Source organism: Lolium rigidum, chromosome 2 (genome assembly GCF_022539505.1).
Source record: "Lolium rigidum isolate FL_2022 chromosome 2, APGP_CSIRO_Lrig_0.1, whole genome shotgun sequence".
Classification (NCBI taxonomy): Eukaryota; Viridiplantae; Streptophyta; class Magnoliopsida; order Poales; family Poaceae; genus Lolium; species Lolium rigidum.
The window spans coordinates 101,106,429-101,119,742 of NC_061509.1; the positions used below are offsets into that span (position 1 = coordinate 101,106,429).

General features: G+C 41.7%; 2 protein-coding genes across 2 annotated transcripts; both read right to left on the bottom strand.

Moving 5' to 3' along the window:
* Positions 1 to 249: 249 nt before the first annotated feature.
* Positions 250 to 4,340, bottom strand: LOC124692145 (probable inactive nicotinamidase At3g16190). The gene is made up of 5 exons (XM_047225448.1): positions 4,107 to 4,340; positions 3,865 to 3,984; positions 2,628 to 2,859; positions 2,120 to 2,236; positions 250 to 654 (listed from the first exon to the last, which is right to left on the bottom strand). Exons 1-5 carry the CDS (start codon positions 4,323 to 4,325, stop codon positions 590 to 592), a joined length of 753 nt encoding a protein of 250 aa, XP_047081404.1. The 5' UTR covers positions 4,326 to 4,340; the 3' UTR covers positions 250 to 589.
* Positions 4,341 to 5,348: 1,008 nt separating this feature from the next.
* On the bottom strand, positions 5,349 to 13,314 carry LOC124692146 (probable tocopherol cyclase, chloroplastic). Its single transcript, XM_047225449.1, has 10 exons — positions 13,097 to 13,314; positions 12,660 to 12,904; positions 12,106 to 12,185; positions 10,901 to 10,977; positions 10,283 to 10,452; positions 9,420 to 9,517; positions 7,859 to 7,963; positions 7,063 to 7,179; positions 6,663 to 6,812; positions 5,349 to 5,939 (listed from the first exon to the last, which is right to left on the bottom strand). Exons 1-10 carry the CDS (start codon positions 13,297 to 13,299, stop codon positions 5,766 to 5,768), a joined length of 1,419 nt encoding a protein of 472 aa, XP_047081405.1. The 5' UTR covers positions 13,300 to 13,314; the 3' UTR covers positions 5,349 to 5,765.

Sequence of the window (13,314 nt, forward strand, 5' to 3'; positions counted from 1 at the left end):
AGCTGGTTGGGTTTCAGTTTATGATGGCTCACTGGATTTGGTAAGCAATATGGATGGTCAGGCTATGTGACTAAATTGAGGATGTCACTGACAATGCTTATGGGTTGTGCTGCGGCTGTTGCCTCCAAAACCCAATGGGGCAGAAACCAAGACACTTCTTCTGAGATCCTCTTAACCGAAAAAAATATATCGACATGGCAGAGCTATGATTCACACAATTTAAAGATGGTCATTCCCGCCCAGAAAAACTATACTTAAAGATGGAAAATCTTCATACCTAACAGGCATCTCACACGATCCATTCCCGAAATGACCAAAAATTTCTATAGTCTGAACACCTGCCTATTTTAATTGCCATGTTTCAGTTCTGGAGTTGACTTCTACCTCAGGCTCCATACCTAAAAGCCCTCAGCATATGGAACGGAACCACAAGGACATTGTATGACTAATCTACGTAGCACGGATTACAAGTTGTGTAAATGCAACCTTGCAAAGTTATAACTACATTTGTTGGGATCGCACGTCTGTTGCCTCTGATGCACCCAGGGATGTCGCTTGGTGCCAAGAATGAAATATAGCACCGGCAAGCTTAACGGCGCCACTCTTCCAAGGTTGGTGTTTCCACGCCGATAGTCTTCATATCTCTGATATTTGCTGGTTAACATACAGAAGCCCCTTTCAGTGAGCACTTCATCACAACAAATAGATTTAAGAGAATTAACAAAAAAATAGATTGCCTGTCAACTATCAAAAATTGCATTCAGCAACACGAGCTGTAGCTGTAGCTTTGTTCTGTAAAAAAAAGTCTCTTTTGGATGATCAAATTGTCCCACAATAAATATTCCACGACACGCAATTTCCAAACCGTGAGGTGCCACATGATTTATGTATGCCAGGAAGCCAGGTATTAAATTCACGCTTATCATGGATATGATTGCAGCATGAGTTGAATTTCTTGCTTGAATAGGGAATGCACTATTTCAAGCCCTTCAATTCATACATTCATGCGACCTTGTAGCGCATAAAATATATAAAGTTAGGTTCAGTGATCTATCAGCCAATCATCCTGACACCAGTTAATCCTAGGAATCAAGGGAAGAAACCAAAAGGTTTATCAACTATGAAAGAGGACAGCGTTACACTGGTAGAGACTAGGGTTCTACCGGGTCTAGGGCGGAGATTGTAAGGGTGGAAGTGAGGGCGGAGAGGTTGGAGAGCTCGGCGCCGGCGGCTGGGCGCCGTCGCGGAGGAAGGAGGCGGCGGCTAGGGTTGGTGCGGCGGGGGCACAGGGTCTCCCGTCTCCCTTCAGGAGACGAGACAGTAATGATACTGAATATTGTCTGATTAATCTCGAAGGGATACAAGTGTTTATATAGGAGGACGGCCTCCTCTAAACCCTAATTTACTTGGGCTAAGCCCCTAATTTACTTGGGCTAAGCCCATAACTAGCCACTAGTGGGCTTCCTGCGTGTATAGGTCAAACCGACCATAACATACACTCACCAACATGATCTGTTGCTCATAATTTGTGAACCGGACAACCAGTATAACTTTCTAGAAAATCATCAAACCGTACCTCAAATGTTCAAAACTTATATCATGCACTTTGTGTGCAACATGAGTCATGCATGGTGTCATGAAAGCCAGGTATTGAAGTTGGATGCAGCATGAGTGTTATGTTTTGAATTTCCAATGTTTTTTATGTTGGAAAAACTATTTAGCATACAACTTGAGAAACAATAGAACTTTTCTTTCAATAAATTATATACTGATGCAGATCGATACTTTGAGTTTGTTCTGGTTTAAAAAGCTTTGAGTGGGCCGCTTGGACACAGAGCACCTATGCAGTAACAATTTGACAACAGCAGGATGCTACTATACAGACTATGTCTTCAACTGAATGTAGCTCTCGCGCACCCCAGTTCCCATGTACTGTCTCCCATGAGAGATGACAGATGATCTTATAAGGTGAATTTTATTAGTATGGAGAATTAGCTTTCAAGCTTTTCATTTTTAATGTCAAATATGATGTTTGAACATTAGTTCAACATATCAGCTCTGCATGTATTTTAGTTTGAAGAGTAATATAGAAGGGATAGCATGAAACATGAGTACTCACACAAATGGATATCTGGTCTAGCAGCAGCTGTTGCATCAATCAGGACTGTAACTTTCTCATAGTCCAGTTCTACAGCATCAAAGACAGTCTGACGAATGCAATTTGGTGTTTGAACACCTGAAAATCAGCACAATACACAACAGTAAATGCGGATGCCCCATGTGGTAAAGATGATCGATATTTGTTCTAAACAAGGGTTTTCCTAAACATGGTATTGAACTATATATGACAAACAATGGAAGCAATTGCTATTCCTTGAGATCGAAAAGGTTGCCACATTGTACACGTTATCCTATATTTGATTTTCCACCGCTCACACTAGGAGAGTTACTGTCATTGTACGAAATTTGAAGTATGAGCAACTTGTAAACTGCAAAAGAAGCTAGTTGATATAAGGAATGGCACAATCAAAGAGCAGAACCTACATTGCAGGCTTAGAGCGATCAATTATCGAGCTAACAAAAATGTTGTAACTTCCAAGTATTAACCAATGCATATAAGTGCTTACCAACAATTACCAAGTTCTTCATTCCTAGTGTTTTGAGGACAGAATCGAGGTGTGTAGCAAAGAAGGCACTAAATCTTGTCTTGACCAACTTATAGTCGCCTTCCTTGATAACAAGCCCATCAGCCAGTTCTGCACCTTTCAGACCTTTCACTGTTGGACCCTTTCCTCCAGAGTACAAATGCCTGCGAAAAAGCTCAACATCTCTCCCAGAAGGGTCATGCTCTCTGACAACCTACATAGAAGTTCATTATCATACATTAGTACCTAAGTAAAAATGGTGACAGTGACTGAACATTAAATTACTAGCCTACTTTCTGAAGCACATAACTTCATGTAGAAATGGGGGGAAGCGTAGGTTACACTAACACAGGTAAGCTTGCAGGTTGCAAAAAGTATGTTTAGCAGAGTTCAGAATAGCATGTGCTTCAATATGACCAAGAATAGATCATCGCAAAATTTGCACATGAATTGCCATGTTAAAGCAAATGGAGAAGTTATTCTAGCATTTAAGCTATTTTCATTTCACGCAGGTAAAGTGCCAGGAAAGGGCAATTCATGCTAGCTGGAGTATTCGTCTTACATGGACAAACAAAGCATCCCAGCAGCCCACCTAATCCAGCGACCATGAGATGCCTTGCTTGCTAACTTTGATTAGAGAGAAAATAATGTCTATTGCCCCAAATCAAATATTGTCTTATATACATATGGTGAAATTTGAAAATATCATTTTCTGCACAGAACTTGGTTCATCAAGCTTGTTCCTACAAGAAACATTATAAAACAGAAAGGAAATCGTTCCAATTTGAAATCCAATCAGGGTGGGCGTCTAAGCGAAACTTCTCACTATCAAATGCAAAACTGCTTGACAGATGTTGGAGACCTAGACCATTTTTACGAGTAAAAAAATGGTGGAGACGAAATAGTTATCTATGCAGCTATGCAATTCCCCAGCAGGAAGTCAAACCAATTGAGTGGATTCTTGAAAGAACGAGACCTTGGTCATTGGCCCAGGAAATAATTTAGGCATGCACCTGCCGCGGACCCTTCTCGAACTTGACGAAGGAATAGCGCACAGAGACCTAAGTGCCAATTCCTCTTCTTCGCTTATAAAGATTGAAAATTGCAAAGGCTAATGGAACGGAACCAGCAAACAGAAGATTCGTCTTGAACAACAAACAGTAGCAAATTCGAGTTCTCTGAAGAAGCAAAGTAGCAGCAGGAAGTTGAATGGAATTACCCAGACGACGAAGATGCCGCGCTCCCGGGCGACGGCGACGGCCTCAGCGACGGCTGGGATGACGGCCTCGCCGCCCGCGACCAGCATCGGGCTGGCCATCGCCGGGTCGACGAAGTCCTTCTGCAACCGCAGCCACCAAATTCCACCATGAAACCGCAGCAATAATTCACGAGTAGGTAACCCACCAAACGGCATCAAAGAAGAAGGAAAACGCCCCCTCCAAATCGAGAAAACCGACCGACCTGCATGTCGATGACGAGCATGGCCGTCTCGCTCCACCTGCCGGCGGCCGCCATGTGCCGCGGCTGCGACCTGAAGCTGAAAGGGCTGGCGGTGGTGGGGAACCTGGGGATTATGCTGGCTCCGGAGTGCCAGCGCCTCTTGAGGTAGTGGAGGAGGAACTTGTCGAGGGAGAGGACCAGCACCAGCAGGCACGACAGCAACGCCAGATGCGATGGCATAAATCACATCCGCACAAAGCTTTCTCCTCGCGGTAAAAAAAAAAGATCGGATTTTTTAATCTCAGGAGCACTGTTGAATGATTTTTTGTAAAAATGGATGGATTATGTGGTGTTTGTGGCAGGGTAGCGCAGGCTGAGAGAGAGAGGAATTTGGACGCGCGATGAAGAGAGAGAGAGATCGCTGGGTTTGGTTGGAAGAGTTGGCGTGCACCGCCGGCTGGTCATGGGACGTTGAAACTTGCAACTTCCAGGAGGTTTGACGCTGGTCGCCGAAATCGGTCCTTGATCTGTCTAACATTGCTGTACGAGATGCTTTTCTTGGCAACAAATATTGCCCCTACCAAATACTGTGCTATTTTGTTGCCTGCCAAATTATTCCAACAGCTGGTGCCCTTCATTCCATATTAATTATCTCTACTTTAAAATGTATCTACATATATTTTAGTTATATAAGTAGATCTTTAAATGTATCTAGACGCAATTTAGTGTATAGATGCATCTAAATCTAAACAAAGAGACATGCTTTTAAAAAAATGTGTAACCTTTATTATTATGTTGAGACATACTTTGTTAGCGGAGAGAGTACGGAACTTTATTACTCCATCCGTTCACAATTATCCTAAGTTCAAGGTTTAGTCAAAGTCAAACTTTACAAAGTTTAACTATAAATATAGAATCATTAGAATCATTTTTACTTTTTATATTATGAAAATATGTAATTATAGATGTTGATATTTTTTGCTATATCTTCAGTTAAACTTTAAAAACGTTGATTTTAACTAAAACGAAAACGCGGGGTAAATAAAACGGAGGGATTACTACTAGTCTACTACTCGATTATTTGCATCGACATATATATGCCACACACAAAAAAACAGCATAAAACATGGGGTGAATTAAAACGACACGTATCTGGCTGCGCGTTCCAGAAAAGGAAATGCAGATCGAATCTCAGTCCCGCGTGAGGCCTTATGGTTGGGCCACTTGGCAGGACCAGATGAATGGAAATTTCCCAGGCTGAGCTTTGATCTCTGAACTGAACCACACCAACACGGTGCAGCAGCTTATTTATCCTTATTCTATAATATTGCCCACCAAGTCTCCAGATGTTTCGTTTTCTCGTAACAAATGCTGACTGGTCCCAAGAACAATACTAATGTACTACTCGAAGTAGGACTTGCACGACTTCTTTTCTCAAAGGCCAGAATCAAGAGCGCAAACTATATGCTTTACATCAGTCGAAAGCAGACTATTCGAACCAACATCGAGCAGCTGTCTCTTCTCTGGAACATAATTCCACCTACATGGCGTTTGTTTATCATCAGCAACACCAAATGCCGCTTTTCTTCGATATGTATGCATCGCATCGCCGATGGGATTAGGTAGACCAACAGGGAGAGCCGGAGAGGTGACCTGGATTGCCTTCAGTCATTCATAAGCCTACAGACCAGGTGGTTTGAGGATTGGAATCGGGAAGAGACTCTCCACATCGATCTGAGTGCCAACAATGTTGTTCACAAGCTCGTTCGAAGCAGTCGTGCCTTTCCACCCGTTGAACCAGGGACCTCCTCCGACTTCCACAGCCGCCATGTTGCTTGTGGCGTCAAGTATCATCTGCGAGCAAATAAGTTAAATTATTGGTATGTCCTCTTGCTAAAAGTATATTCTTTATTAAAAAAGGAAGACTATATGAGAATCCCAGACAGTATTAACGGTAACCTAATTTCGTGTCGACAAGGAATTAATCCAGGTGGCGTCTACTCTCTCTATGATCTTTGCTAAATACATTTTGGTTTCTATAAAGCGGCTTTGAGAACTGAGTGCTAGCTCAGTGGCAAAGCTTGTGAGTGCGCAGCCAGCCCACCTGGATTTGAATCCCCTCCGCAGCGGTAATTTGCTGGAGGGGCAGACTAAAACGGGTTGGGTTAATCATCCGGAGTGCTAATTCGCTAGAGAGTCTCATCCTACCTAACAACGTATAGCCAAGGGAGGGATCATTCCCCTGTTGGTCAACGTTTTATCTATAAAGCGGCTTGGCCAGATGATAAGAAAAGCCAAAGCCAAGCATTCATCCTCCACGTCCCTTCTGTTACCCGGCCTGACAAGGGCATGTAGGCTTCATGTCCCAGCATCCCGTCGAGCACACATACGTTCTATATTCCAGTTCAGAGATTTTAAACCATTAATTATGTCATTAAACAGATTAGTTATGAAAGCTCAATCCTGAACACTGTTAAACCAACTGGCACCATTCAACAGGAGTAACAAGTTTTTTATTTGAAAAAAATTAAAATTTTCCAGCGCAAAAGAAAAGTCCCTTGACTAGTGGTTGCATACCTTCCCCTTGCTCCCATCATCTCTCTTTTCCCACATTTGCACCTGGAGATCTCCATAACAGGTGTCTTTGCATGCTGGTACCAACCCAGATTCCATTGTTGGAGCTCGCAAAGCAGTGCCTGGTTCATTGGTGGTTGCTTCTATTTCCACCTGTGGAAATTGTAGGAGTGCATGTTATTACAGGACACAACATATAATGCAAGTTTCCCCAAAACTTCAAAAAAAAAAATCATGTCAGAGTAAAGTGAGCTTAACTGCAACAGAGACTGTTGCAAATTAAAACAATTATGATTATGTACAGCTAAAAGAGTTAAATGTGCATCTCGCTTAGTTGTGAATGCAAGTCAAGGGAGCCAGCACAAACACTGTAAACACTGATGAAAAATTGGATAATAATTACCAGATGATTTTTGTTCTCCCCAGTCATCCTCCAGCGACCCCAAGGAGCAATGTCCCAGCTTACAGTCCCAGTCCATGGCACAAACTCATAGAATTTTCCCTCGTGATGGATGCCAATCTGAAAAGAGCAATGAGTGTATATTATTTCAATGGTCTATTTACAAGAACATTAAAACTTCAAGTTTTACCTACAAATGGAATTTAGCACCCATTATGTTGATAAAGTTTTTTAAAATACTTGTAACCAACAAAGCGGGTCAAAACTGCATCCTTTTATCATTTATTTACAGGTACCCATGTGATGCAGAAAATTGAATACGTGGACTTTTGGAAGGCGGTTGTATTTCCACCATGACATCCTTGTTGGTTTGACACCATGAGTGATATATATTGGCACAGATTTATAGGTGTGGCCAATTATAGATGGTCAGAGAAATAGGGGAGGGGGTCGTCAATGGGGGTGGTCTGTTTTGACAGAAACTTGTTACAGTGTACTTCCACATTTTTAGCAAGCAATAAGCCAACAATTATCGCCCAGTTTTCCTCTAATGAGCCGAGAGTTGTTGCCTTGTTGGTCTTTGGCATGTTTTCCCTCATAAACAGTTTCAGCTCCACTACTCTTAATTAATTACAGGAATACCGTGCCCTTTCGAGGTTTCTCGAAATAATAGGCCTAGCAACAACCTTCCTAAGATATCCACAGATCAAGCTTGCATATGCTTGCATAATGAGATAAATAACTGATAATGCAAATTAGATGTATGCACCAGATTAAGTTGAAAGAATCAGAGATGGACCAGTGAAGGACTCTCGTAGGTATCTCCCAATCCAATTTTCCTCAATCCACCAGCTGCAGTTACAGCAACTTCACCAGATGCGCCTGGGAAGACATTGCACTGGATCTACAGGAGCAAAGAGACTACACTTTAGTTATGCATGAAAATTTAAAGTTAGCAAAAAAATCGAAACATAACACACAATCTATTCCACAACTATCCATATGACAATATCCATAACAAATTATTACTAGAAGGGTAAATACCGTCAAGTATCATTGATAATACTATGTCTACAGAAGGTCATCTTCATTCTTCAGTGTACCACAGTAACATTAACCAACTGCACGTATACGTGCAACCTTGACTAGATAATAAAAAGCATACACATGATTGACAACTGAGAAATGGAGAACCTTAGTGTCATCAAGACAACTAATTCTGAAGAGAAGCGTCAAGCATGGCATAGCATGATCTAGTCCAATGAGAAATAAGAGGGATACATTTGGTTCTTCGATTAGCTGAGCTAGCTTGCCCATCTCTCCTTTGTCATGTATGCCTTTTCTAACACTTTGCTTAGTGTACTTTTGATCGCAAACTTTAATAGTAGCAATTTGGTTATGGCACTAATTCTTTGTATTCAACAATCCATGAACAAAACTATATAGGAGGATCTTCGATCAAATTATTTTCAGAACATCTTGGAAGAAGAGGTGCCGTAATTCCTAAATGCATGTCATTTTGTATTAGAAAAGAACATAAAAGCGAGGCTAAACATACCGACCTACACAAACCGAAATAAAAGGAAAGCAAAGCAGTCAAACTGAGACAAAGCCGAACGAGAATGAACCAAAAGCACAGCAACTAGGTGCCTCAAATCTGAAACTGTGATGCTTGATCTATGGTATGGTAGAGGCTAGTAGAGGGACAAAAGTATTTTGGAGATTGTAGTGAGGGATGGGAAGGATTTAGGTAGTGCTAGGAAAAATAAGCGAGACATAAGAAACATGTGTAAGTTTTGGAAGAATTAGGTTCTTGCTCATGTAGATTTTCCGTGCCAACTAGTTGGGTCAACCTCACTGGCGGGTTTTTTTCTAGTCTGCAGATCCCATGTCTCCTAAAAGGTAAAAGCTACACTCTTGCAATACCAAACACCAAACCTAGCCAGGCAACACTAAAAGAGGCTTTGCCAAGGATCCATTGAACTCCAAGACAATGGAATTACGAGTATGGTTGGTTGATGCTATAGCATGCCCTGACACTTTTTGGTAACCATTGACTAGAGGAATTTCGCTCAACAGTTGGCAAGAATTGTGAAGTTATCGTGGGCAGCCAACATTTGGGCAACTAACCAAGCAAGACCCAAGACATCGCAGGCTGCCAAATTTTTAGTAGGGTAAATTTGGGCACCACAACTGAAACCATGGGTGAACATTACTGGCAATACAGAACCAAAACAATGGAAAAAATTGGAACATTTTCCAATCCTTGAACAATGTAAGATACACTCCATACTATAATACATATATGACATCAAGATTAAAAGAAGATCAACGCTCAGAAAGAAGATAGAGAAACACACCCAGTACCACTTCCTTGGAAAACCCCCACCCCAGTTCTTTTCCGAGTAAGAGGGGGCATTTTCGAACTCAAACCGTTCTCCATCCCATTCTATCCATCCTGGAAAGTACTCACACATTAGTTGCTCCAGTAACATGAAACAAACCAGTTTCAAAGTGTTCTAGGTTGCATTTCTTTAAGCCTTCTAGAAAGTGTTGAATATTAGAGGAATACGTATATAGTGAAGCATTTATAACATAACAGGCAGAAGTACATTGTAAAACACATGAAGCAAAGCAGTTTGTTTTGCATCTGTGAACCTCCTAGAAACTGTTGAAGTAGATACCTCTACAACACATATTAATATATTACTGCTATGACTGATGTCCCACAAAACTGTAAATGTCACCTACAACCATGAAGAAATGCCGAAAACATAACCCTGTCAACAAGTGAGTGTGTACTATAGTTTAGGACTGAGCCAGAAGAAGTTATCCAGTGAAAGATACAAATGGACTTCTAAATAGGAATACAGGACTTGCAGCAAATCCTGATATGTGCTAAATGCAACTAGGGTTTTTTGTGGACATTGTCGAAGGGGAAGATAAAGAGAAGTTTCGTCAGCACATCCGAGTTTTCTATTCTGGGTTAAGAATTGCGTTTCCACTGGACATGGTAATATTACACATGAGAGATGAGCATATCCTTCAATAACTTATACAGTAGTACATGTGTCATCTTCGAGCTAGTATTACGCATGAGATGGACAGCTCCTTCAGTAAATTAATTAATGGCATATGTACCATATATCTAGGATGAAATTAAGAGAGCATTTCAATCAGAATAGATCAAGAAATTTCTATTGTCAGGGTGTCAAATACAAACCTGTGGACAGGCCACTAGCCATGCATATTTGCCAATGAGGTTCAAAAAATGGAAAAGCAGCAAGCCAACCGGCGGTCGACTTCTGCTTAGATGTGACATCACCCCAGCCATACACCGGACGAGTGCTGTACTCCCAACGAGCTGTTTGGACATTTGGTACATAGTTTGACCTATGAGAGACAACAACTAGCTCCAGTTACAATGAAAAAAAGTGTGCATCAATTGCCTATCTAATGTCCATTTTAGGAACTTATATGGCACAATTTTCTGCAGTCATGGCGGCAGTTTGCTAGGATTTTAACAAAACGTCAACATCTCGAATGAAATAACTGGTACAGGTTACAGAATATTGCTCCACAAAAGCAGTAGGCATCATTTGTTTACTTTTTCTTACACTAAGATGCAATAGAAAATCATAGAGATATTTCTTTATATTGTACGGAACTGTCGTATATTAGTTTTAAACCTTGATCTTGCACTACATACAATTTTAACTACATAACGCAATCATCGCACATTGATAGGACGATAAAGGTTTAGCAAAAACCATTATTATATTTCTAACTCTGGACTAATCGTTAAAAGCACAGGTATTTCACAAGCATTGGATTCACATGCCTTCCATCATCACGAATGGAACCCTGATGCCAAGTTGGCGTGACTTGGTAGCCTTCCAGAACACGATTGGAGAATTCCTAGATCATAAAGCATAGACAACTGTTCAGTATCTGAAGAAATCTTCGCAACTCATGAGATTTTTAGAACTTAAAATGCATGAACCATTACATAGCAGGCATAAGCACAAGAATAAAAATCAACCCTAGGTCATTCAAAGACTTGTAATCTGACAAATATGCAAGCATGCATGCATCTATACTGGAAAATTTAATGCAAGCATCCATGCATCTATACAGAAAATTTTCTTTCACAGGGACTCTTTTCACTTTCAAATAGTTAGCGGCAGAAGCAGTAAAAAAAAATTGACAGGAGATGTCACCACTAGATGCTCATTAAGCATGTCAATGTGACATTGAAGGGCAAGCAAAGCAATATATCTGAACTGGGAGTAAATAAATATTCTTACATATGGGTAGTTGTCAATAAACTACTATGACAGAAACAAGAGAGATAAAGCATTGACCAAGTATAAAGCTTCAGTGCATACAATACTAATATTGGTCAATTCAATGGAAAAGTGCATCATGTAGCAAGTTAGATGAACATGGAAGAATGTAATACATAAATAAATAACTAGAGTAGAGACAGAGAATAACAGGTTATAACCCACAAACTAAAACAGAAAATCAACGTTTTCAAATACTCCCTCCGATTCATATTACATGACACTAATATAGATGTATCTAGACACATTTTAGGGCTTCTTTGGTTCATAGGATTTTCGTAGGAATCGTGTAGGATTTAGATCCTATGGGAATTTTTCCTACACTAGTTGTTTGATTCATAGGAACATATCCTATAGGAAGTAATCCTATAGGAATCTTGTAGTGCAAGTCGTATAGGAATAAAACATTAGGTCATATCTTCCTATAGGATTTAACTAGGCATGACATCCCAATCCTATGCTTTTCCTATTCCTATGATATTCCTAATCCTATGAATCGAAGGAGCCCACATTGCAGATACATCCATTTTAGTGGCAAGTAATATGGATCGGAGGGAGTAATTCATTGGATGGCAAGTAGATATATAGCAGGTCAGCGCATGACGTTCAATATGTTTTAGTACGAAGTGATGTCAAGCTAAGAAAACTTCAGGCCATTGAATGGGATCTTGAATTTCATGAGAAAGCATAAAGCATGTACCTGAGGAGGGAGCTCCCGTTCCGGAGGAGTTGAGTCTTTATTGGGAATGAATGTGTTTCCGAGAATTAGCTCATGCCTACCTATCGAACTGCAGCTTATTAATTGGGAAATCCACATAATGGTGAATCATGAAAGTTGAAGCAAACAGGGAAAGTAACGTTAACTGTCACACAACAGAAAAATGAGTAGAACAATCTTTGCAGCATGATTTAGTTTGGCTGCTTGGTTTTTATCCTGCAGTAACTCCCTACAGGTAACTAACCATAGCTTCCAAGAATATGCAGTTGTCCTATGTTTTCCTGAACATATAAATGGACCGTGCAAACGGTACATGCATATTTATCAGAAAAAGTAATATCATAGTTTTATTAGGCTTTATTGAAATATAAAGTAGTGGTCAAAAATACAGTTTGGTGATTATAATTCTGATGGAAGAACAGGACAGTACCATACATGCCACAATCTTAAATTGACTGAAGCTGACATCAAAGAAGCATTTCTTTTTATGTAAGGAAAAACTATTGAAGACAAGAGATTGGGCAAGTGTATCTTACTTCCCCAGAAGTTGTTTGATTTTTCAGAGAACTGGCACATGTACTTGTCGTCGGCACCAAGGATCTGCGCTCCCACCCCGGTAAACCGTGACCCGTGTACTGCCCGGTCGAGCGCGCTCATCCCGTCACGGAACAAGGGGTTCTCGACGGAGTACATGAAGCAGAAGCTCTGCCTGCACTCGGGAATGGACACCTTGAAGTACCAGCCTTCGAAGAAGGGCCTGGGGGTCCCGTCGTAGTGATACCTGCCCAAAACAATTCAGTGGTCACAACCGTTAAGCTGCTGAATCTCGTGCGGCATGAACATGGTGCCGTATGATGGTCCTAGTTTGGGAGCGCAGAGTGACGGATTAGCAGCATTCTCAGGTGGGGGTTAAGATTGAGCGAGTCGTTATTCCGAGTACCGAGCGTGTGGACGGGGTGAATCTGATGCTTACCCGCTGTGCGGCGTCCGCAGCGGCCGATCCCGCGGGGTGGGAGCGTAGACGGGCGCCGCCGCCGCCCCCGCCCCCGTGGAGGAGGAGGCCGCCGGCTCGGCGGCGGCGCGTGGGCAGAGGCTGCGGCGGGCCCGCGGACACCACCGCGGTGGCGGCGCATGGGGCACTGGCCTCGCGCCCGGCACGACGGCGGCGACGTTCATTTGGATGGGCTCTGG